At 45.0% G+C, this 25,785-nt stretch overlaps 2 protein-coding genes across 4 annotated transcripts; both read right to left on the bottom strand.

Moving 5' to 3' along the window:
• Positions 1–5,142: 5,142 nt before the first annotated feature.
• Positions 5,143–5,835, bottom strand: LOC117188388. The gene has a single exon (XM_033392182.1). The coding sequence runs from the start codon at positions 5,758–5,760 to the stop codon at positions 5,353–5,355; it is 408 nt and encodes a 135-aa protein (XP_033248073.1). The 5' UTR covers positions 5,761–5,835; the 3' UTR covers positions 5,143–5,352.
• A 5,370-nt stretch (positions 5,836–11,205) lies between these two features.
• LOC108158144 (CDK5 and ABL1 enzyme substrate 1) lies at positions 11,206–25,425 on the bottom strand. Of its 3 annotated transcripts, none has more exons than XM_017290363.2 (8): positions 25,150–25,425; positions 15,236–15,613; positions 15,043–15,169; positions 14,824–14,972; positions 14,123–14,155; positions 13,702–13,819; positions 12,340–12,533; positions 11,206–12,282 (listed from the first exon to the last, which is right to left on the bottom strand). In XM_017290363.2, the coding sequence occupies exons 2-8, from the start codon at positions 15,577–15,579 to the stop codon at positions 11,937–11,939; spliced, it is 1,311 nt and encodes a 436-aa protein (XP_017145852.1). In that variant the 5' UTR covers positions 15,580–15,613; positions 25,150–25,425; the 3' UTR covers positions 11,206–11,936. The 3 variants fall into 3 exon arrangements, with proteins under 3 accessions (XP_017145852.1, XP_017145850.1, XP_017145851.1); XM_017290361.2 differs by lacking the exon at positions 25,150–25,425 and adding an exon at positions 22,964–23,825; XM_017290362.2 differs by lacking the exons at positions 14,123–14,155; positions 25,150–25,425 and adding an exon at positions 22,964–23,825.
• Between the last annotated feature and the right edge of the window lie 360 nt (positions 25,426–25,785).

Genomic DNA, 25,785 nt, shown 5'->3' with positions numbered 1-25,785 from the left:
GTTAAGAGCAACAACAAAAGCAACGGCAAAGCATGAAGGCAAGAAAGAGCAAAGGAGGAGGAGAGAGAGAAAAAAAACACTCCAGCGACGCCGAAGAACTGGAATCCACTCGCTGCCGTTGCTGTTCGCCTGTTCCGTTTTCCAGTCGACGGCTGGAAAGTTCTCACGCGAGCACATGCCAAAACGGGAGAGGGACAGCAGACAATTAACAACTAATTTAAGCCTGTGCATATCATTTAGGTGCGAGCAAGCGAGAGGCAGCGATGGAGAAGGAGAGTGAGTGAGGGAGGGGGAATGGAGAGATCCCTTATTATACGTTACATTCTTGGCCAGTATTTATTCCCACGCGATCCTCGTGCAACTTTTTAGGTCTTTTTTTTCGGTTTATTTGTTCGTTTTTTTCTTGTGGGTCTCCGTTTCACACGCTCTGTGCGTAAAGCGAGAGGAGGGTGGGGAGGGATGCATGCTGTCGTCTCTTCTGTTCGCCTGCTGAAAGATCAACAGAATTTGATTGAAATTCTCACGCTTGAGGGAAGGAATGTTACCTGCTGTGTAAGGATTCCCCGGCCTGGAACGCCCACCACACTAATGATGATGGTGGCCCAGTGATCTGAAAGAGATCACCGCAAGATCTTGCCTTGGCTTTTCTGTAAGCCGCTTAAAAACACTGACACTTTCAACCCTCTTGGGCACACAAACGACCTGAAGATGTTGGCATGCCAAACGCTGGCACGTCTCGCTGTTAGCCTAATAGAACCCAAGACATTTCACGACTTGGAGACTTCCATGTGTTCCTTTTGCATTTCATCTGAGAAACATCCCTCAGAGTAAGGAGTGCTCGCAATATCTTGGCTCCTTCTAGGATTGCTGTTGTCCTGGTAACGCTCAAGACATTTTTTGTTTGGATAGCTAATAACCTCAGGGTTGGAAACGTCTCATAGTACGAAGTGCCTGTAACTCAATAGTTTGGTGGTAGTTTTTTTGTTTTTTATTTTGGCAACCTCTTACCTTGCCTTTCCTCCACAGGTAGGAAGAAAGGTGGGGAAGCCTTGAAAAGGTAAGACGAAATTGTATGTGATAGCTTGCTGGCAAAACTGTGTGCCTGTTAGCAATTTTAATCGATAGGATGCTTGTTTGATCGAATTTGCATATCAGAATCCTTAAAGCATCCTGCAAAATATCATTCGCTTTCTCTACTGCTCTGCTTGCCTGATACCCAAAACTAATTTTGTATTCCACAATTCGACAATGTTCTCACGGCATCTTTTAGCACCAGGCAAGATCATCTTAAGAATAAAGAAAAAACTCCATGGAACGAACCCATACAAAAGTCAAAGATTTTGGTAAGGTTTCATATATCACGTGGCGTTTATCCTGTAAAAGGGAATGCAAGGAATCACTGCTTTGAGGTTTCTGTTTCCCTAGTAGAAGCAGCCTAATTAAGCCGAAACATTCTCACGCCTGTCTGGGCGCGTCCTTCCAGGAAATCACATTAAAAAACGCCCAAAAAACATCGGTCAAATATCAATATTTATTTTTTAGAAAAAGGAACGGAAGCTGTACAGGAAATTGGAAATGTAAGATTAGAAATCAATTTCCTGTTTGAGGAAATGCAATTTCGAGTGGCAACAAAATCAATTTCCTGCTAGGGATCGCCGTTTCCGGAGGAAATGAACCTGCTTCCGGTGGAGATCCTCGTAACAAGCAGGATTTCTGGTAAGAGAGCCTTATTTATGTTTCTGTTTGCCCATTAGCTAATTGTCGAATTTTACAACCACTTGAGACAGTTTCCCACGTGATTTAATCCATGAAAATTGAAAATCAATAGAACGTGCGCTTCAAAGATTTTCCCAGGCAACGCCGAATGCCTGTTGATCTCTTATTTTTGGTCTCCCAGGTAGAATCTGTGTTGGGTGCAGCATGCCAAGCACACACTTACTATATTTTCTGTTTTCCTGGTGTCATTTATACTCATCCATGAAAGAGTTGACTGTTTTTTCACACGCTTGTGATCTTTGAACTGCTTGGATATATCCCACGTAGCTTTTGTGACGATCGGTTTCCCATGAAAATTTGGAGCATTTTCCCAGGCTATCAACAGGTAGAGAATATTGGGAAAACTTATCCTATGTAAATCCCTGTTCGCCTATTCCTTGAGTTTTCCCAATCTGCAAAGCGATGGAAAATTTCACACGACTCGAAGGAACTATTTCTTCGGTTGCAGTTTTGAGCTGTTGGATCGTTTTTCACTTAAATAAAGAGACGATCCCTTTCCCAAGCCATTTATTATTCGTATTGTCCCGTGCTTCTTTCGGGCTGCATTTTTCAGACCCTTCCAGCGGGTAGAATCATTTTAGAGATCTTTGGCCACAACGGCGCATCCTTCTTAATTTTCTTTAAATAACAGATTTACAAGGAATGCATTTCATTATGAGAAAGGAGGAGGTTCCTTTTTTTAAGCCACAGGTTGTCGGAAAATCGTGTGCTCTTTTCCAGCTGCATTTTCCCAGGCTTCGAGTACAGATAGGGACCTTTTAGTAAAATGCATTCGGTTTGCTGCTGTTATTTCTGATTTCCTGGTGAACAAATTCTCCATTTCCACGATTAGGCTGGAAAATTCACACGATCAGGACGATTTTCCAGAGGATCAGCAAGCAGAGCACAATTTTCCCACAGCCAGCTCGGCATTCTCCAATATTTTTTAATGGATCGTTTTTTAAAACGAATTCTTGAAAAAAAAAGAGGAGGATCCTTTTCCCATGCAACAGGTTGCCGGAAAATTAAAATCCCTCCATCGTGCACTTCGTTCCAGCTGCATTTTCCCAGGCCCGACAGCAGGTAGAACCATTTGTGGAAAAACCTTTGTCGACACATACTCTGCTTCCTGCTGCCCTGGTATGGACGTTTTTCATCTCCCCGATAATGCTGGAAAATTCACACGATCCTTGGGTAGAATCGACGGACAGAGGACATTTTCCCACGCAGCTGCTCCTGCTGAAATTTCCAATTCATTTTGGATTTTTAAGGAACCGTTTTTTTTGGAAAATGCATCTATGGGAAAGAGGAGGGGACTCAAAAGCAACAGGTTGCCGGAAAATGGTAATCGCTGTATCGTGTGCTCGGTTCCAGCTGCCGTTTCCCAGGCGCTGTCTGCAGGTAGAACGGTCTCTTTGGAAAATTCTATGGCTTGTGCTGCTCTTCCAGCTGTTGGCCTGGTAGAAAAGTTTTCAATTTCCACAAGCGATCTGGAAAATTCACACGCTGCGGAGTGGCTTAGGATCAACAGGCAGATGGAGATTTTTCCCACACCTGCTCCGGCTGCAAACGACATTCTTTGTCCACATTTTTTACGAATACCCAAGAATCATTTGTATGACTTCGTTTTTTATGTGGAAGATCGAATGCAATGACTAGGGCCTGTTGCATTTTCTAAGCCTACCAACAGGTAGAATTCTACAATTCTCTTCGGTTTTAGCTACTAAAACCGCTGATCACCTGTTCTGCGGTTCTACCGAGGTGGACAAATGCACACGTTCCAAAGACTTTTGAGCACTTTCTCGCAGCTGCACTCTCGTCTCTCGTCTTGAGCAAGGACATATTCTTCTGGGTCAGGATCCTTATTCTCCAATCTCACTGGTTCGTGCTGATCTCCTTCTCCGAGCATTTCTGATCTCCTGGTCGTTATTTCAACAAATTTGACAAAGATTTCAACATTTTCACACGATAAAAAACGACTACAAGAAACCATCATCTCTCGAAATTTTCCCACAAAGAAAAGGATCGTTTTCCCGTATCAAAGATTTCTCACGCATCTGCTCGTGGAACGACATGTGTTGACTACCTGCTCGTGCTGGTTTTCCACCGTTTTTCCGGCATCACCTACTGCTTTTGCTGCAGGCCTGTTGACAATATTGGGGTGCTGCCATAACAGTTGGAATATTTCACACGGTCAGCCCGTGTCAAGCTGGCATCGACCCAAGAACCATCCACACAAAAGGATCGGTTTTCAATGCGTGGCCTGTGCCGATCTTTGATCTGTGCTCAGGCATTTACCCGGAGATAATGGAATGCATGAATAGAACATGTTCTTGGGAAAACACACACACAATGTGATCCCAGATCTGATGCGATACCAAATTCTGGGAACTGGATCTTTGAGAATGGTATGGGATGGAATGCGGTGGCTCTTGAGTGGATTAACATTCCTGAGTTAGTCTGTGCGGGTACCTGGAATGCTGCGATGTAATGTTCTGACATTTTGTGTTGGTTCTTAAATGATCTACCGATCGTTGATGAGCTCCTGATAGATCGTCTAGCTTGAGGCTACAACAGATTGCATTTTATTCTTCAATGATTTATTCGGCGTATATTGGGACCACCTGCATGGACGTAAAGAAAAAAATAGCCCATATCACAAGAAAAAGGTCGAATGAGCGTGTGGTTTGGATCAACAAGAGTTTACGAGTTTGGTCCAACCGCAGTCATTAATTTATTTCCTGTATATAATATTCTTCTGAGATGTATTCCATTCAGCGGGGACGACGCACTTTAATGAGCTGCTGCACGTCGAGAATATTGGTGCTGATTGGTGCCACTCCTGCCACACCAACTGCCGAAATTTCCATTGTTTTACAAATTTGTAGACCCGCAAAAATGAAAAAATTACAAAAAAAAAAACTTGACTTTAGATAAGTGAGCCGGTATCGGTTTTGCTCAAGAGTAAAAATTATTTTATTTCCTATACAAAAAGCTCTTAACAAGGTTACTTTATGGGCGACACTTGAGTGGGGAAATATTGCAATTATCTAATAAGAAGATTCGGAAAAACAATACATGGAAAGACAGTCTAGCTGTCACACGAAGTGGCTTTTGTTGATCTCTGGGATTTGCTTGAGGGACTTACATTCTACAATCCAACAGATTGCAGGTTAAATGATTCATTTAATGTCCGATCAGACCAATAATCTTTCCTCATATTGATCACCCCAAGAAGGCATTCAACAAATGCTATAATTATGAAGGAAATTTGCAAACACGATCACAATATATCGCCATAAAAGGCCACTTGAATATCTGGGAACGCCTACACCTACACAGCAGACCACTCTGAAGGTGATTGCACAACGGAACTTTCTAGCAATGATTTCAGTTTTTGCTTTGTTTATTAGGAGTACGAATAAATATCTATGTATAAAAATAAAATACAACGAACGCTTATGTTAGAGTACAATGCAAAACCGAACCAAACAAATGGGGAATACGTATACTGATTGCAGAGTTAGTTTGTTTGCTCACGAAATAGAACGGGGATCGGGATCGGAATCGGAATCGGAATCGGGATCTCTTCCTCTCTCAATGCTGGACCAGCTTAAAGCGACTCGCTTCGGCATAGTCCCGGGCATCGGAAAAGTTCCTCTCCGGCTTGATGCGCACATCGTTGGGATCGGTGACAAATTCGCCGCTCCATGTCGTCGGCAGCACTGTCGGATCCGAGTTATAATCGTAGTAGTCCTGATCGTCGGAGCGATTGCGCTCGGGCTTAATGCGCGTCTCGCCGCTCTTCACGAAAGTTCCATCCCAGGCGGTGGGCAGGACAATGGGCTCCGTGTTGCAGCCGTAGAAGTTGTTGGTGTTGGTCACATTCTGATTGTGGCGTCGGACCTTGGACACATTGTTGACGGCTCCGTCCTGATAGACGAACTTGCCGTCCCAGCCCTCGCACTTGATGGGTATGTAGTCCTCTTTCCTGCGTAACGACATCTCTGTTCGATCTCTGTTTTCCGGTTTTCGATGTGTTCACTGCGCGTTCCAATACACGATTGAGCTACCTCTGTGCTGGTCGTATTCTAAAATATGATTTCACCTTGTTTGAGCGCAAAACTCGTCATGTAAATGATTGTTTTCAGTCAGAGATCAGCCAGACCCCGGCCCCCACATTGTGTACGAGTATATAGTTGGCTTATTTGAATCGCTGACGTCAGGGGCAAGTCGCCGGTGAGCGGTTTCTTCCGTCTGTTTTTCGAACGGGTTTGCACCGTCAGTCGCCAGCCAGGTCGCCTCCTCCACAAGTTCGCACTCGGATCGGTGGCAGACAATGGCGCGTCGCTTGGCGCTTTGCCATATAAAGTCATCTTGTCTAACAGCTCAATGGCACCCGACCCTCGCCGGAAAGTTATTGCGACCAAGCTGTCATAGGCGTCTTACATAAATATGCATATACCCACCCGTAAATTGATTGTCGCTAGATTAGCGTGATTCATTCGCATATTGTATGTATGTTCTCGATCTCAATTAGAATGTTTCCCCATTACCGCATTCGGTTCTTCATTGGAAGCTCTGTTCTGTAGATCGGTTGTACATAGAAATACTCGTACGAATAATTAAGACTCTATGGGTTTCTGATTACGAAAGTAGATTGCGGCCCTAGAAGGAAGTTCCTACTTAAGTGCAGTGTGTTTGGGAGAGCACCTTGTAGGGCGATTCATGGGTTGGAGTAAGTTTGAGGTTTGTGTGGGTTTCAGATTGATCTAAAGACAGAGTTATCCAGCCCTGACCAATGGGAGGTTCGTCTCTCCTTAATCATAACCTAATGTAATCCCAGCTAAATCAGACTTAGGGACCAACCTAACCTTGCTCATTAACAGACACACAAAATCTCACATACCGCATCCCTGACCTTACTCAACCGCAGACTGCGACATGCCACTGCTGGCTGCCCCATTCATCATTTCTGGTTCGTGTCCATGCTAATTGCTCGACTCATCGCGGCACTAATCAAGCCCCGGCCGCACAGACAACCAGCAGAAACTTTTTCCCACCGTGGTGAGGTGGAATCGGAGGCACCTCCCCGTCGCCCGTGTCGTAGGCGAGGCGGGGCGATGCGTGGCTGGATTACCTGCTGGCTGGACTCCCTCGTCGGGAGTCTACTCTTGCGCTGTTCCCTATACTCGGTTCTCTGCTGTGCCCTTGCCCCATGCCGCATGCCCCATGCCACCGTTGGGTAAGCTCCTGCGCCGCTGCCTCGTTAGAAGAAGCAACAACGACGACAACGACGATGAGGAGGCCAACAGTTTGAAACTTTCTCATTTCGGTTTTGTTGGCCTGGCAGAATTGCCAGCCTGTCGGCCCAGGCCGGGCCGGGCCGGGCCGGGCCGGGCCTGGCCTTGCCTCCGCCTGTTGCCAGTTGCCAGTTTCAACGTCTGCTCGTTTCTGTGCGCCTAGTCGAAAATCCAACTAATTGCTTATTTTAACCCCTTCAAAACTGGGTACAAACACACACACACACACACACACCCAGTCACATCCACAATGGAAGGTACGGGGTCTCTCTGGGCTTTCGTGTTTATTAATTAACAACACAAAACCCCAAACCAACAAAAGGCCCAACACACACACACACACACAAACATAGAAAGAGAGAGAGAGAGAGAGAGAGCGCGGAGTCCGTGCCTTAATCCAAGTGCTGTCTCCCTGGCTGGCATTCATTAGTGTTCATTAGTGAAACAAAATGCTCATTTACTTAACTACCGGGAGTCCACCGCCGCCCCGTTCCCGCTCCTGTTCCCGGACTCTGGGGAGCGCCCCCCCCCCCCCGCCCCCGCCCACCAGCTCTGTCGGTGGGTCGTCTCTGCAACGCGCCTCCCCCACCCACCCCACAGACTCAATCTCTACGGCGTTGCACTTATCGGCACTCGGCAAGTCACTCGGCTCCCGGCCATCTCTCTCTCGTGTTGCCAATTAAAATTCCACTTATGCCAAGTTAACTCACTTGGCTCCCCGTTAATTGTCGTGGTTTTTTAATTGGACCCTTTTTTGCTGCGGGGCTGCCGAGCTGCCGAGCTGCCACTGCCTGTTGTCTGCTCGAGTCCGCATCGAATAAAGCAACTACAACAACGTTTATAATGACTGGCAAAAAGCAGAACTTGTGGGTGCGATAGTACTCGTACTACAGCCCATTTAAGAGAAAGAGACAGAGAGAGCCTATCGTAGTGTATCCCCCTCCAACTGAGAGTCTGGCTGGGTGCACTCGCTGGCCGACCAAACTTTTTATACCCATTACTGGAGGAGCATGGGGGAATATTCGACTTGGGCTGAAAATGGATGTGTGCATCACCCAGAAGGAAGGGGTTTCGACCCCATAAAGTATGTATATTCTTAATAGTCATCAGTAGCCGAGTCGATATGGCGAATCTGGATCAGCTCGGATCATTATTATAAACAGAAGGAATAAATGAAAATTCTCTTTCTCTCACACACACAGTCTTCCTCCTGCAGTGTTCGCTCCTGGCGGAGGGACTCGAGATGTAACGGCGGTTTTTGGTGTGAGAATATGAAAAAAGAGACAGATGTGATATATAAAATATTTTGTACAAATTACTTAAATCATTAGCTCACATGCTCGTACATATACATATCCTGCTTGGGTACTGGGTATAAAGTAGAGCCGCGGACCTTGCCGCGACTCGCAACGTTCCCGCTCGTTTTCGCTTCTTTTTCAATGTCCCGTTGAGTCAATTCGACTAATGAATGAAACCCATTCCCCCCTCACCGACACAATCAGACCAAAAGCACCAGCAGCAGCGGCAATAACAAGAACAAAAATGAACTTAAAACAAAAGCCAACAAAACCCCTAATTAAAATGCATTTTCATTTGGGACGTCAGAGCTGCCACCCGACTGCTCCTCCCCTCTGCCCACATCGCCCAGCCGCAGCCGCAGCCGCTCCCTTTTCCTTCTCTTCGGTGGACTGAGGCGTCCGCTGAGAGGGGTTTGGTATGCTATTGTCTGCGTTCATTAGCTAAGTCAAGTAACCCCGGCAGAGACGCCGCTGTGCGTCACATGAACCGTTATACCATTGTACGGGCCCACACACATATGTACGCACCCTCTCTACCTTTCCCTCTTTCGGCTACCACAACCAATGTGTGTGTGTGTGTTTGTGGTTGTATGGCTGCGGGCATATTTAATTACAAAAGCTGCTAATTAGGAAACGTACACACCCACGTTGGTTAATTTGTTTGCAAACCAATTAACTCGGCGCATAGTATCAGGCGCACAGAAAACCGCAGATAGTCGACAGGCAACTACGACGACGACGACGACGACAGCAGCAGCAGCAGCAGCGTCGGCGTCGGCGTCGGCAGCAGCGGGAGCAACGCCAGCAGCAGCAGCAGCAGCAAATGGAATATTGGTCGGACGGTCGCTTGGCCTGGGCCAGTCGTCCCTCAATGATGGAGGGGGGTCGGTCGGAAGCCTTACATGAAAATGGTCCCGTTGCAGGCGAGCAAAAGAAAGACCGAATGAAAGAAGGAACTTTCCAATCACAGTGTGTGCGTGGGTTGGGGGGGAGGGAGGTAGAACTAACTAACAACTGTTAACGCAGAGAAACCACAAAAGATAAGGCGCAGTGCCGGGTTTGGTGCTGTCCGGAAAGGGGCGAGAGAGAGTGCTGAAGGAGAAGAAAAATGTCTAATAAATGAAAGCGAAATTTTAATGAAAAAGTTCTTGCGTACGGTTGTGTGTGTGTGTGTGTGTGTGTATGTACATGAGTTCGTGTGTGGGGATGGGGTTCGGTTCGGTTCTTAATAAATGAGCTAAAGTTTGAGCAAAAGTTTATGCTGCTGCTGCGGCTGATTCTCCCTTCCGCAGTCCGTAAGGGACGGACGGACAGTTGTGCGTGCTAATGAGTAATAAACTTGGGTGATGGGGGTGTGTGCCCCCAGACACCCAAGCCGAGCCCCTACCCAACCCATGGACGCGGACCAGCAGCAGCCGCAGACGTGCATGTCAGGCGAACAGAACCGAAGAGACCGCACTCCCACTCACTCTCTTTGACCCAATGAACGCGCGACGGGAGAGAGAATGTGGAAAACGGCCAAAACAGTGTGGCGGAGGAGTGCCGAAGGGGAGGGTAGATGATGCCTTCAGTTCCGGCTTTGCTTTTGCGCTAATTAGTTTTGAGCGTTTCCATTATGCAGGGCCATGTGGCGGCAAGCCGTGCAGCAAGATGGGGGGAGATAGGGCGAGAGAGAGAGAGAAAGTGAGAGAATAGGAAATTTGATATTCTGTATCGTCCCCTATATCTCGCTCACCTAGATTTTCCGGCACGGCCACTAATGAGATTTCTGATTCAATGCTAACGAAGTTTTAATGAAGATTGGAATTTAAAGATGCGGGGTATATGCGGGGTCCCTGAAGTTGGGGCACATTTTGATACTGTTGAATATCCCCAAATGAAAGTGAAATCTTATATCAAACACATAAATTCTTTAAAAAGGAATTATTGGCGAACCAAACATAGGGCAAACGTATAGTCTGCACTCCCCTCTTGGAGGTCGCATCAAATTGTGCTGATAAGAGAAAAGCCAAATGCGATTGCAACGCATTACACCCACACACACATGTTTGCCTGCGTGATTGTACACCAGCAGAGTACATTTTTACAAGGTGAGGCATTCCCGTTCTTTGAGTTGCCTATTTGGTATCCCACTAATCTTCTCTTGCTCGCTTTTGTTCAACCAACATGCAAAATAAGTAACTATTGTCAGGTCGCTCACTGGGAGTTCCTCACCTTGTTCAACAAATCTTGTGCAGTAACGACCTCCGCCCATTTTATGACTGCCTAAAGAGCTTTTAGCTACAACACATATGAGTGCTTATCACAAAAGAGTTAGCTGATGGCACCAACAACCACAAACAACGAAAAACCCAACAAAAGCCAGTGTGCATGGCACGTTTGCTCCCCCCCACCCCCCACCAACCGTCGCGACGGTTCCCCTCTGGCGGCACACGTGTGCTGGCCCGTATTTTTCGGACTATCGCAGAGAACTCTTTTTTTTTCGTGTGTGCCACCTGTTGTCGACTGCTGAGCGCCTGTTGCGCTGACAAATAATCGATCGTAAGTTATTTATTGATTTCTGATTGATGGGACCATCCGCCAACTGTCAAGCCAGTTAATACATTACGGGGCGATGCCATTGGGGGTTAAAATGGGATCTTCGGCCCTGTCCGAACGGATTAGCCAGCTTTGGGCATGCGGCCAACAGCAAACGGCAATAGGCAGAGATCGACGATGTTTAAATTTGAATAAAATTAACATTACAACAACAGTAGCAGAAGCAGAAGCAGACCCGGAGCCAACGACCACAGCAACAAAATGTTGATAAGAGCACAGCTTATCACTGCATAAATTAACGCTTGATGGTATTGGTTTTTGGTTAAGTTAAGTTTATTCATTTTTGAAATGTCAATAACAGAGAACCCAAGAAAAACATACATATGTAACTTTCCTAAAAACATAAACACTTACGAATCTAAGGATTAAGAACGGGAGGGGGTATACATATGTAGGTGATTATTATTATTTTATTTTTTTTAACCTTTTTTGTAGTAAAACTTATTCTAGGGCCTTATAATAGCATATAATATAATAAGCATGATAGCCGCATATCTGCTCGCGTTGCACCCAGGGCCGGATTAAGAGGACCACAGGTCCTTCGGCGACGAAGCTCAAACTATTTTTTTTGTATAAAATGGATAATGGCAATCAGCGCTTTCTGATATATTGATGTTTTACGGATTGAAGTAAGCAATTATATTATCGAACTAGAACAACGATTTCGCCCATAAAAAACCGTAAAAACCTCTACAAATAATTGCTGTTTTGCTACAAAATATCTACATGCCAAATACATAGCTCTGGGGCGACACCTACATGATCTCTACATGCACTCACTACAAATAGTGGCGCCACTGCAATCAGCGATCACCTCCTGAACCAACGATCTTTTGTTTTTGGTCGAAAAAAATGACTCCCAACGCTACGCCTACTTGCGACTACTGGTGCGACGAAGATGCTGCTTGGTGGTGGCCGCCGCTGTCGCCACCACCTGCGCTGCTGCCAACAAAGTGTTTTCGGCGCAGCGCCGGGGCCAATTCTAGGACTCGTAGAGCAGCCGCTGGTAATGAGGCAGGACCTCGTGCATGGGCACATGCAGGCTGAACTCCAGGGCGACGAGCACCGCAAACTCTGACGATATCAGCTCCTTGCGATTCAGCCGAAACACACTCTCCGTCTTCTCAATGAGGCTCTTGAGGGCGTCGCCCTTGACATCGTTCATCTTGGCACTGAGCAACAGACAGGCGCCGGCGCACAGCTTGCGGTTGCTCTTGTTGATCAGATTGCCCAGGATGAGCTTCTCAAAGTAGACGTACGCCTGCGAAATGGTCACCAGATCGATGCGTGTGTCTAGCTTGTTGATCCTCCGCATCTCGCGCTTGATGCTGTGGGAGAAGGAAAGCTATCAGTAGAGATTCATGGGAGTTGCCGCAGGATCATACCTCCTCAACTTGCTCAGGGTCAGCTGTATGGTTGGGAACTTTTCGCGAAACTTATCGTTCAACTCCTTCTTCAGATCCGAGGGTCGCACATAGTCTATCACCGATGTCATGTAAGATGTAAAGGTCAACAGAGTGCGATGCTTGCCCGCAATCAGCTCTGGATCATCCAAGATGTTGGCCGAGTACTGTGGATTCTGCAAGATATCAAAGGGAAGGGTTAGGTTAACCAAGGATTCTTCCTAAGGAAAAACGAGGGGGAACGTTGTGAGTTGCTGCGGAGACCGCAACTCTACAGTTATACCCGATACTAAGTCAGTATGGCTCTCCTCCGGCAGACGCCGCTAATATTAAACGACACGACAAAGAGAGAGACAGAAAATCAGTCTGAGCGTGACGTCGGGTGCTGCGTAGCCAGTGCAAATTGATTTGTTCCTTTTGGCTATAAAAATGATCTGATCTGATCCAGATTCAGCAATCTGATATATATGATCATTATCTATGATTCTGCGTTTTTAGTTTTCTCGTATCCTCAATATTGTGGATGCAACAGATTTTCGTCCTTTGTGGGGGCGGAAGGGGGTGGGGCGAAATTTTGAGATATACGTTTTATAGTGAGATCTAACAGGAGTGCGGATACTCTACTGGTTACTCTAGCCTTAATAGTCTCTGAGATTTGTGAATATCCCCAGATTTTCATCCTTTGCGGGGGCGGAAGGGGGTGTGGCGAAATTTCGAAACAAACTCGTCTCGGTCCGATATATTAGGAGTGTGGATACCAAATTTGGTTGCTCTAGCTTTTGTAGTCTCTGAGATCTAGGCGCTAATGTTTTACTCTAAGCAAAGCCGGCTATGCTACGTGTGTGTTAGAGAGAGACAGGGCGAGAAAAAATGAAATTGTTTTCTTGATTCTGGCTATAATAATTATACGATCTGGTTCAGATTTTGCACTCAAGAAGATATAGTCATCTTCTACGATTCTGCGTTTTTAGTTTTCTCGTATCGTCGAAATTGTGGATGCCACAGATTTTCGCCCTTTGTGGGGACGGATGTGGGCGGGGCAAAGTTTTGAAATATTCTTGTAGCAGTGACATATCACAGAAGTCTGGATCCAAAACATCGTTGCTCTAGCTCTTATAGTCTTTGAGCACTAGGCGCTGAAGGGGACGGACAGACGGACGGACGGACAGACGGACAGACAGACATGGCTCAATCGACTCGGCTATTGATGCTGATCAAGAATATATGTATATACTTTATGGGGTCGGAAACGATTCCTTTTGGACGTTACACACATCCACTTTTACCACAAATCTAATATACCCAAATACTCATTTTGAGTATCGGGTATAAAAACCAACTTACGGGCTGGCCACGGGGTGTATCCCCACCCAGCACAATGCTATCCATATCCAAATCCAGCTTGTTCTCGGGCGTGGGACTGGCCGCACTGTTCCTGTTGTTATTCTCATACGTAAAGCACCTGTAGAGGCGAAAGGAACAAGATTATATATGTTCTCCAAGAAAAGTGTCTTAAGGCAGAGCGTGAGAGAAGGCGGAATAGGGTTAGTTGAAGCATTGTTCTTCTGTTGGATGTGTGTGTGCGAGAGTGGGTGTGTGTGTGGGTTTGCGGGTGTGAAGTTGGTTAGTGGACTAAAAGCTTTTGGCAGCCAAACCAGCCATGGGCCACAGCCCTCGGGTCTTTAGGATAGCGACATCATGGCTGGATTGGCTGGTATATTTTTTTTTTTGTTTTTTGTCATATTAGCTGCTTTCATAAATTTACCATTTGCCTTGACGTTTGGTTATGGTTTTTGTGCTGAAACGAAGTAGTGCAAAGCGTTAAATGAATTAGCAACAAGTTAATGCCACAAAATGTATTCAAATGTTTGGCAGGCGCGTACGAGGTGGGTCGATTAATACAAAGAAATACAAAATAAGCTAAGTATCGTATCGTATCGGATCGGATTACTATTTCCCTGCTCTTCAAATTGCAAGACTAGCAATAGTTCTCATAAATTCAACATTATATGGTGTCTAGAAACATGCCGAGCTTGGATTTTACAAACACTGCGGTTTATTGGGTTATATCAGACTCGGATTCGACTCATGATGACGCAGATATATGTATGGGTTTTGCTTGGCATTTTCTTTGGTTTGGTCAGCTACAAGCTACAAGCCACATAAACACGAGCCAAAAATCAGAGTAGGATCCCATTGCAATGAAATTCGAGTAATGTTTTGTTTTTTTTTCCTTTTTGTGGACAGAGAAGATTTCGTCTAGCTTAAATTTGGAATTTTTGGTTTATGATATAAATAAATCATTCGGTATGGCGGGCCATGCACAATGACGGTTGAGATGTATGGATGTGGCAATGGTACATGGGGTATGACGGAATGGAATTGAACGAATGTGTTCAACATAATTAATACTAAAGTAGATCCTAATGGTGGCAAGAGGGGGGGTGACCGGAACCTGGCACGAACCTCGCTATGCCGTGATTCTTGAGCACAGCTGTGCTGGTGATTTCCATTTGATTCTCGAAGATGGAGGCATTCGCCGATGCATTGCCATACTTTTTGCGATCCTTTTCGTACTGGCGCGATGGTATCAACAGATGGCCATAGGATATATCCTGGGGACAAAGAACACAGAGAGCCATGTTGGTAAGGAAATCTCCAGAGAATCCCTATTGATTGACTCACCTGACCACTCTCGGCCTTCTGAATGCCCAACAAATCAAAGGGATCGAAGGGAGCATCATTGATAGAGCTCAGGGGACGCGATGTGGAAGGATTGCGCCGACGACGATCTTCCTTGCGGAACTCGGTTCTGTAAAAGCATAAAATGTAGACTCCATAGCCCCAGATTCCCTCCCATGTCCCTCCATCTACTCACCTTCCGTTCTTGCCCTTGTAGTAGGGCAGGACTGAGAATATGAAGAACGGTATCTTGCGGGACACCAGCACCATCCGCTCATCCCGCTGTCCCAGTCCCTGGACCGTTGTGCCCCTGCGGCTGTCCGTGATCTGCACCGACTTGCTCAGGCTGTTCCGGAAACTGCCCGAAAAGGTGCCCGCCGGCGCGAGGCTCTCCGTGCTGCTGTCATCCGTGATGTGGCTCACGCTCGATCCGCTCAGTATGTACGTTCGCTTGAGGCCGCCGCCCACAACGATGCTGGAATTGGAGCCAGCCCGCATCCCAGGCGCCGTGTTCAAGCGTGCCCGACGCTCGGGCTGCATGTTCTGCTGATCGCTTGCCCCATTGCTGAAGGTGCTGTGGAGACAGAAGACGAGGATCGGTTAGAATCGAAGTGATCTAAGGGGCAACAGGCGCTCAAAATTGCAAGACAAGTGGAAAACGTGCTGACAAGAAACACGATAAAACTCAAAAACTTTGTTCGGATGGACCTTGAAGGCGTTTTTGTATACTCTACCAGAGAGTATGCAAACTATAGTTCGGAACCGCTAAGATGGGATTCGTACATCACATATCATATATGTATGTAGTTTTCGTACAAAAATCGTTCGAAAAGCAATTCTTTAGCAAATTTCAGATGAAATATATTATTTATCATCTATAATTAGTAGTTTTCATAGGAAGGAAAGATCTGCAAGGGTATCTAAAGTGTCGTGCTCCAAAGCTACCTCTTTTCCACTCTTGTTATTTTATGTGTGGTTGTTTTTGGTATAAAAATACATTTATTTTTTTCCTCTGGTATTTATAAATTCAATGACAAACATGTGCTCGCTGGCTCTGGCCAGGCAGGGGGCCTCGTCACACCCCTCATGCAACGATCAATATTTTCACAGGGAAACAGAAAATTATGCTGCTGCACTCAAGAGATTTTCATTCATTTGGTTTTCTAAGGGCGATCAGAGTTGCTTATCGCGGGGGCTCCGGCCCCGAAGTATGGGTATTTTTGGAAAATAAATACACACACACACACACACTTATGCCGCTCCGGCTGCGCCGAAGGGCAAGCCAACAGAAGTCAACGTGAACGTCTTGCTGGTCTCTCTGAGCGCCTGGCATATTACCTTGGGATAATTGGTCTAGGTCGAGGTTACAGCTCGACAAATAAAGAGAGCCGAGCCACACAGAGAGGGGGCTGTGGCGTGTGCGCCACAGGAGAAGTCAGAGAGGGAGAGAGTCAAATGAACTGTAAGCTAATTGGGGATTATAAAAAGCCCTACTAGATGATGCTAATTAGTTTCAAGTTGTGCCGCCCCACACCCCAGCCCGCTCCCAGTGGAATTATGATGGAGGTGGCGCCAAGCCTGTCATAACCCGTTAATTAGTTGGAGCATTCTAACAGGCGCCCAGCAAACGAAACACGATTATTCCCGCTTACAAGAAGCATGGGACGAAGGGGCAGGAGAGGCCAGAGACAGGAGAAGAAGCCTCCAAAATGTTTATGTAATATGGGCCCTTCGTCGGCCGCAACGCAACAAACATTTTTGTGCGTTTGCTTTCTCTTTCTCTTTCGTCTAACTTATTGACTCGCTAATGACTGTGTGCGTGCATGCGTGTGCGTGTGCGTGTGAGAGAGCTGATAACAGTGCCCGATTAGGCCAGAGCGAGACGGAGCATAAGCTGCAGGTCTCGCACACAAATGCAACGGACGGTCGGACCTTGACTATGGGTGCGTGTGTTTTTGATAGTTTTCCGATTTTTTCGGAAACTCCAACTATCCAGAGCTGGGCGCCTGTCATTTAAACAAACAAAATTTCAATATTTAACAATAGGCTTTGAAGAATTCATAATGGGGTTTTGAAGAATTGCCCCGAAAATGATATCGGAAAAGTAGAGCAGAAAAAACTTACAGCAATAATGTGTTTCAGAACCTGTAACATGCACTCTCAATGAAAATTCTCAATGTTAGAATAGAGTATAAACGAATTATGCAGCTATTTATAAAGAATCAAAGCATTGTATATTTTTCTCAAAAGAACACCCCCATTTACAGTCACATCTGAAAATAACATACTGTTAACATAAGGCCAGAGCTAACAGTATGAACGTAGAATATCAGTACAGCTCTGTTAATTCCCAGACAGATATAACAGTGTTGTCTGTACATTAACAGCACTGTTTTCTGTTGTCTGTGCAGGGAATTAACAGAGCTGTACACAGCCCAAGAGTTTGCCGTTAACGGAGGGACTGTAAAGATCTTCTACATACATATGTACATACTGTTAACGAGTAAACAGATAAAAACTTAAAACTTTTGAAATCTGTAAATCACAACCGTCTTGCTCAACCCATTTGCTCGTATTTCATCCCACCCAACTGTCCGATGATGGTTTTTAATCTATCTCTGATTTGCAAATATTTACCGAAATACTACTAAACGCTTGCGTAAATATACTTTTCACATCTGTAGACGACCGAAGGCAAATAAAACATGCCCGAGAGCTGAATTTACATATAAGCACCAAGAATTGAAAGATTAATGTTTTAATTGCGCTATCTCTACCCTCGCCCCCTTCCTGTTCCCCTAAATGGCACTCAAATCATCTGAGTCAATTTTGCGTTTATCAGGCACAGGCACAGGGTATGGCTTTGTTCATTGTCATCGCTGACTGGATGGTTTTTGCGGCTATCAGCGAGCAAACAGATGGTAATGGAAGTACGCTCTTTATATAAGGCTCACCAACCCATTTGACTAGATCACGTGCCTGCTACAAAAATAATCAAATGGAATGCAAGTTTGTCCAAACAAGAGAACGGGTAGAAGGAGAGAGCAATAATAGACACATATGCAAATACATATATACTATATTCGAAAACATGTTTTATCTGTAAAAAAAACAACACGCTTGCGAAAGAGCATTACATATGTTTGTATGATCATTCCTCCATGGGAATGACGCACATTGCTCGACTGTGAGACGAGACCATAATCAATCCCTCTCTCAGTTCGAAAAAAAGGTGAGTTCTCGATAAGGCTGGAACCCAAAAACCCAAACGAGAGAGAGAAAGAGAGAGAGAGAGAAACGGAAAACAACAACAATAATATTCATGTTAGGAAAGGCAGGCGAAGCAGAAATAGCAACAGAGAAACACCAACTTGTAAACAAATAATCAGCACAAAAGGTAGAGTGGAAGAACGATGTGGAGCTTTTTGGATCCGCAAAAAGAAAAAGCCGAAAGCTAATCGTTTCTAAAGACCTCGAAAAGTTTGTTTATGTTCTAGTTTACAATGGGAATAAAATAGGGCAAATAAATGCATTTTTGTATACATATTTAAAAGACCCAAGTATTGAAGGTTGTTCATTGTATACAAATATTGAAGATGGAATGGATATTTGGATACATTCGGATAAGTTTTGAATCTATCGGAATCTATCTATCGGAGACTCCCACAAACTTCCTGTGGCATACTTCCCCTTTCTTCTTTTTTTATAAAAAAAAACAACTTGGCAAAAAGTGGAGGAGTGAATAACGAAATAGCATAACCAAAGAGAACCCAACCAAACCGCTTGGAACCGCTTTGACTTTTAAAATGCAAAGAGATAGAGAGGGGAAGAGGGAGTTGAGGTGGAGGTGGAGGTGGAGGTAGAGGTAGAGGGAAACAACAAGACGAACCGATTAAGCATTTCAAAGAGAGGGTCTGGTCGCAGTCTGTACCATCGCCATCGGGTGTTTCGAATGATAAGCACTGGGGAGCTTAGCAAAGGGGGCCTTTGTTTTGGGTAGCTTACGCCATGAACGTAGCTCGATGTGGGAATGGGGCGTGTGGAATGGATAATGGGCGTGAGTGAGTGATAGGCAAACAAATAGTATACGCTCTTATCGTTCATTTCATTTCTTTGTTAACATCCATAAAATTGAGCTTTACGGACCGTCTGTGTTGATCTTTCGTTCGCTGAGGAGCTCCCTGTGGTGTTACAGATATGGAAACGGGTTCTTTGAGAGCAGGTTTCCAATGCAAATTGCATCCTTTGTGCATTGAAAGTTGTTGCACCACTGACACACTTATAATCAACCCCCAATATACATATATATCCCGCAGAACAACCCCTATTTTTATGACCTTGAATGCAAGAGTCCGAGTCCTGTTTCAAGGACTAGAACTTGAGAGCGGCGTGCCACAAGTACCCCAAAAGCACAACGCAAACAAACATTGTCAGGCAGGAGGAGGGAGGGGGGAGAGCCGGTTCTTATTGCGTCTTCGATTGCATAAAACTCTTGCCTCAAGGTTACCCAGTTCGGAGGAGTGCCTCGCCTTGCCGCAGGGTTGCAAGGGGACAGGAAGGGGAGGAGCCTTCGGCTTGGACAGGTTTGCCGAACCCTGGCATTGACATTGACATTGCCATTGAAACGAAGGTCCAGGGGCAAGCGTTGCCAGATGCCCGCAGGGTGGAACGCAAAGCTTTTGGCCTCTCAAGTTCAAACCCTAAGCTTCAGATATGCCGGCTTTCTGGCTGTCCTTGAATTGCTTTCCGCCCGAGACAGAGACAGAGACAGGGAGACAGGGAGTCAGGGCACTAAATCAAATTAAGGGCATGACGCAATTTCTGAATGAGGGGCGAGCCTTCGAAGGTCTCGGGTCTCTGGCAAAACAAAAAATTGTTTACGTTTTTCGCCAAAGAATTTAGAATTTCTGCTTCTTGGCATCTTTTTGCCTGCGCAACTCTTTCATTCATCCATTCAACACATCACCAAACTCCACTCCGCTCCAAAAGTGGCTCTAATTTCAAAACAAAAACTGGACTTAAGTAGTTTTGTTTTTTTGATTTTCAATTTGCGTCGTAGTTTCTGTGCTTGGCCTTTTGCCCATGCGCGACTTTTAGCGGCAAGAATGTTCCCACAGAGAGGCCACAACTGTGCGGGAGTCTCGCATAACACAATATTTTCGTTTTGCAACAATTTGTGGATTGTGGCAATTTGCTGAGGCACACATTTCGGAGCGGAAATAATAATGTAATTGAAGATTTGTGGGTAAAAATCCGCTCTTTCACATAAACAGGAACCGAAATGAAGTTTTTTCCTCTTCGAAATGGAACGTTTTGCTTAAAATGTTGCAAGAGCATAATTTGTATGTTTATCATGTTACTAGAAGAGAGAGATTCCAGGGTTTATATTCTTTGCTGGCCAACAAATTCTAATTATGAATCACGCTTCAACGATTACTAGAGTACAAACCAGCTTGAAAAGAACATTAATTAAAAATCAAGTCCCCAACAAAAACGTACACGTATCACTTTCCCACCTGGAGTACGTTCAGAGTATTTCCCAATTGTCTATAACGTCAATGCCGTATCTACAATCTAAACTAATCTCAGAGGTTAAGATCGCTTTCAAGTACAGCAGGGACTATATCTGGATGGATCTTTGGAAAGTAATCTAATCGGCAACACGATAAGTAGGCTGAAATTGTGTGAAATTGATCAACATCTCTTTGTTTTAATGGATCCCGATGTTGTAATTAGCCCAAGCGCGAATGCAAGTTGTATGATTTACCCGAACAAATGCTTTGACAGGTCGATGAAAAGCCAATTGGCTTGGGGCCAACTGCATATTTTGTGGGAAATTTGAAGAAACAATAAAAGTCTAACCCAATTAGGGAGGCCTCCCCACTCTTCGCGGGGTGGTGTGCCGACACCAGTTGAGTGAGTCGGCGAAAAGAAACTGAAAAGAAGCAGAATGTCGAGCAGTCAGCCGAGCGGGACGGGGTGTGGGGCCAGAAACAAGGTCAGTTTGCCAAAGCGCAACGGGGTGCAACAGCAAAAAGCACCTGCAGTCAGAGAGCGGCGGCGGGTTCAATGTAACTTATCGCATGCGTTGGCATTGAAGTGAAAGCTCTGGCAAAGCTTTCCAAGGAGAGAATAAGATATGCACCGGTTCAAGCTTTTGCAAGGGACCACAAAGAGACTGTGTGAGTGAAGGCGAATGAATGAATGGATGCATGAAAGAGAGAGAGACGGAGAGAGAGAGAGAGTGTGCGTGGGAGAGGGACCAAGAGAGAGCGTGCGTGTGTAGGGTAGTGCGTGTCCCTGCGAGAGCGGAAGTTCAAGGAAGTTTAAAGCCCAGCGTTTTGTCAGCGTTTCATTGCCCTCCCCACCCCCCACCCCCTTCAGCTTTGTCACGCTTCTCCCTTCATTATTTTGTGCACCAATTATTGCGTAATTATTTTGCGTGCCATTTTGTCAGGTAATATCGATGATTCACAGCTAAATGCTTCGTGTCGATGGGCGGGCAAAGACAAAGCCCAGTTACAACAAGAGCCGTTTAACTGTTGACAGACAGACCGTTTAAAGTGCGTGACGAAGCCGCAAAGCTGTTAGGGGCTGGACAGGCACGCCAATTGTGGCGCAACAAAAGCCTTAGATTAAATTTAAGTGAACGCCTCTCATGCGCAATTGTTGTTTGGACAATTTTGCGGGGCACGCTGTCTAATTTACGCTAATTGACCTGCCACACGTCTCTCAATGATGGGGGCGCCACGGCCCCAGCGTACAATCAACGAACCACAACCACATCTTTATATACATTCTATTTTTAGCCCCCCAAGCAACAGAGAGCCACCCAGCCACTGGTATTGTGCAAAATCAGGCGACGAAAACGTGAAACAAACCAAATACTCGTATGGTATATTTATAGTCTCTCTATAAATTATCTTTCCTAAGGATATCTGCTGATTTTTTGCATTTGTCTTTGATTTTTTGTTAGTTTCTTACGAATATCTGGCATATAAAAGATGTTAGGATAGGATAACAACCTTGTAGAATTCATCTATATTTTACAATCAGGATTTATAAGTGGGGACAGGCGGAAAAACTTAAGATAACCATTGAAAAGCCTTCTTTCTGCCATTGTATAAACACTTTTTGAACCTACTGTATATGCGCACAAATACATAAATACCATGCGTCACAAACGGAAGATGAGACAAAAATATTCTAAAAAAACCCATTCAAATTTCAGAAATTGAAAATTCTGAATAATTATTCACCTAATGCTGGGGATCATTGTTTCTATGAATGTTTGTTGGTTTGTTTGCTTCCCCCACACCTCAATTCTGAATAATTATTCACCTAATGCTGGGATCATTGTTTCTATGAATGTTTGTTGGTTTGTTTGCTTCCCCCACACCTCAATTCTGAATAATTATTCACCTAATGCTGGGATCATTGTTTCTATGAATGTTTGTTGGTTTGTTTGCTTCCCCCACCCCTCAATGTGTGTATTCGCCGCATTTAAACAATTTGAGCCTTTTGTAAACTAATTAGATATCAAGCGTGAATTGGAGAGTGCAAACTTGAACGGATATCTCAATCATTTACAAAGAACTAGCCCGACAGAAGAAAACACCAATTATGCCATATTGTAAATTATTGAATAAAACAAAGGTCCCTCTCCCTATAATCTTACAGTGTCCCAGCGATATGATTCATAAATGTGTATATTCCTAAGGAAGGAGAAATGTCTTAACAAAGAGAAATATGAATATGCGAACATACGATAGTTTTTCGCAAAATGTATAGGAAATTTTCGTGGCGTCAGCTGTCAATCAATGGTTGCCTTACAGGTGGAATACGAATATTATTGGAAAACTTAATGAATTCTGAATAAGGAAATTTGGCTTTAACCATAGATGCTCTGTAGATATTCACTTACCGTTCCCTGAGGGGCATTAGCTTTGACCCTGCTCCGCCGACGCCACCGCCGCTGCCCAGATTGGACACCTTGAGCGGTATTTTGACGCTATCAGAATCACTGCCGCTTTCGGCACCAGATCCTCCGCTACCGGCGGGACATGCCCGCGCCTGCTGCTGATGCTGGTTCTGCTGCTGCCGAATGCTCATATTGCCACTGCCCGGAGCCTGGTGGGGCTGACGACCCGACGATGTCGGTCGCTTTATGTTGCGTCTTTCAACCGGCACAACGGGGCAGATGGTCGCTCCGCTGTGGTCGGTGGGCAGGACGTTCATCAAGTATTGACCCATATTTTCAGTTTCACTAAAATGCCCATCACCATCACTGCCGCCGCCAGCAGCGGCGGCGGTGGTGCACTCGTCCAGCAGCATGCCATAGTCCCCGACGCCCCCGATGTGAACGTCGATGGCGGTGCAGAGGATGGGTATGGATGTGCCACCATTCTGATGGGGCGCCTGCTGGTGTTGCTGATACTGGTGGTTCTGCTGCTGATGCTTCGGCTGCTGCTGCTGCTGCTGCTGCTGCTGCTGCTGCTGGGCCGAATGACCGCGTTGCTGATGATGCTGCTGATAGTGCTGATGGTAGCCTCCGGCGCCGAGTCCCAACGCCGACGTGGCGTGGCCGTTGCTGTAGGTCGCGGTCGGGTTCTTATTCTGGTTGCAGATAATGCTGCTGCCGAATGTTGCGCCAAATTTTGTGTCCCGGTGTGTGCCATCTAATGAGATATTCGATAGGAACGAGATCGCAGCCAATCTGCGCCTGTGTCTCGTCTTATTAAGCGATGTTGCCATTAGGCAGTAAACCGATTTCTTCTCTTGCAAAATGTAACCGACTAGAGGGCTTTTTTTTGGGGGGGGAGGGGGGGGGGCTGGAATGGGTGTTTTCTGGAATGTCTCCCTCTCGTGTGGAATTGTCAACTGCTGCTACACTCTCTCTCTCTCGCTGTTTGTTGACTCTTCTGGAACAATCTCTTTCTCTCGCTCGCTCACAAACGGGTTTTTTGATACCTGAGTTTTCGTGTACTTTAACTTTTTTTTTTACTTTGCGTGGTGTTTTTTTTTTGTGTTGTTGCTTTTCAACAATTACACTTTTTAGTCTCTAAATTCACCGACGAATTGAAAAACAAATTACTTGTACGCGACATGATGACAAATTGCAATTTTCGCACTGGTGTATGGGACAAAAGTTGTTTATGGAAGAACAAAGTTATTTTTTTAATTATTATTAAAACTATAATGCACTTTTATTGGTTATCGCTGATGCGTTGCGACGTTGCTTTGGCTGCACGAAAAGTAAGAGAATAACAGACAAGTGGAATCAATAAATAAATCACTTTGACCAAAAGCAGAGTGGCAGAGTGTAAAGCTATTTTTTAGGTAAAGCAAAGCTTCGGCAGTGTGTGTGGGAGGTACCATTGTTAATAAAACTCAGTTTTCTGGGAAAAAAGAATTCTCTGTTAAAGATTATTTGCATACTTAATCATATTAAAACTTAATAAAATCTCATTTTATGGGTAAATATGCTAAAAAAAACCCCTTTTTTAAACAGAATTTTCTATTAACGACGATTATGAACTCTACTCCGTCCAACATTCGATATTCCCTTTAAAAACTGTATTAAGTCATTTTGTGGCTAAAATAAAGAAACCATCAAAAAAGCTTTTTAGTTGCTGCATGCAGCTGAAAGCTTCTTTTGCAGTCGCTGCTGCAGTCAGTGTGTCAAAGTGTGTGGGTGGGTGGGAAACCGGCTCGCCGAAGGCCATCTAACACTTGCACGCGGCTTCAGGCCTCTGTTTACTCAAACTTACAAGAAAACGCCGAGCCCTAAAGAACCGGAAAATTTTCCGCTTACAGATCAAAACAAGAGCATGGAAAATTTCGAGACCAAAACAGCTGATGGACGGCGGAGTGCGCTGCGTTAGGGGGTGGAAGAGCGGCCGCAGCGGGGTTTAATTGGGAAATGTGATGTGTGGACCAATTGGAATGCCGCTCATAAGAACGGGTCTTTGCTCTCAAGGGAAAGCGGGAAAATCAATGCGAGGGGGGAACAAGTGTGTGTGTAATTTTGACTGTGTGGTTTGCGGAGTGCGAAAATATTTATGACACACGCACACACACACACAAATGTGCATGAATATTGATAATTACCACTACAAAATTCCTTGGACTTCGTATTTTTTATTAACTTTTGTTAATGGTTAGAAATGTTTCAAACGCGTCATTTTGAGCTATTTATAGAATTTTCAACTAAATTTTTTACAGACTTTGATTTTTGCTTGCCAACGCGCCTCTTTTCTCTTCTCCTTCTCTCTCTTGCTCTTTCTCTTCGTCTCACTTCGCGACCGTAGCGTAGCAGCTGCTTCGTTGCGTAAATTATTGAAATTGAAAAGCGAGTGAAGTAAAATATGTCAACACTTGGCGAAGGAGTGTGACCCTTTCGGCAAGATATACGGTCTGATTGAACTTAGCCCACTCAAACACCCTCTGTTTAAATAGGTGAACAACTTGAGTTAAACCGCGGTAAACAATACTGATTTTAGTTTCTTCATGTAGATCCATTCTATCTTTCTTTTAACTTTTAAGAAACCTTACGATATCTTTCACCTGAAGTAAGCTACAATTTTTCAAGATTCATAATTTTCGTTGGGGGTATTTTAATACCCACTAGTCAACAATGGGTTAATTCTACACTGTACATTATCGGAAGTCAAATTTCCAATTCTGATATTTGATCTATAATTACTATCTAGCGAGGACTCTCAGCTCTAAACTCATAGTTTTAAC

The sequence above is a fragment of the Drosophila miranda genome, chromosome 3 (assembly GCF_003369915.1).
Source record: "Drosophila miranda strain MSH22 chromosome 3, D.miranda_PacBio2.1, whole genome shotgun sequence".
Taxonomy (NCBI): Eukaryota; Metazoa; Arthropoda; class Insecta; order Diptera; family Drosophilidae; genus Drosophila; species Drosophila miranda.
This window is presented reverse-complemented; position numbering and strand designations above follow the sequence as displayed.

Bases quoted from the DNA above. Each gene is read 5' to 3' on its own strand.
- LOC117188388 (XM_033392182.1), bottom strand. From the start codon at position 5,760: ATGTCGTTACGCAGGAAAGAGGACTACATACCCATCAAGTGCGAGGGC.
- LOC108158144 (XM_017290361.2), bottom strand. From the start codon at position 23,793: ATGGCAACATCGCTTAATAAGACGAGACACAGGCGCAGATTGGCTGCG. The intron at 14,156-14,823 runs GTTCGTGCCAGG...ACTTCGTTTCAG, and splicing joins AAGAATCACGGCATAGCGAG to CACAAAAACCATAACCAAAC. The intron at 13,820-14,122 runs GTAAATTTATGA...TCGCCTCTACAG, and splicing joins ACCAAACGTCAAGGCAAATG to GTGCTTTACGTATGAGAATA.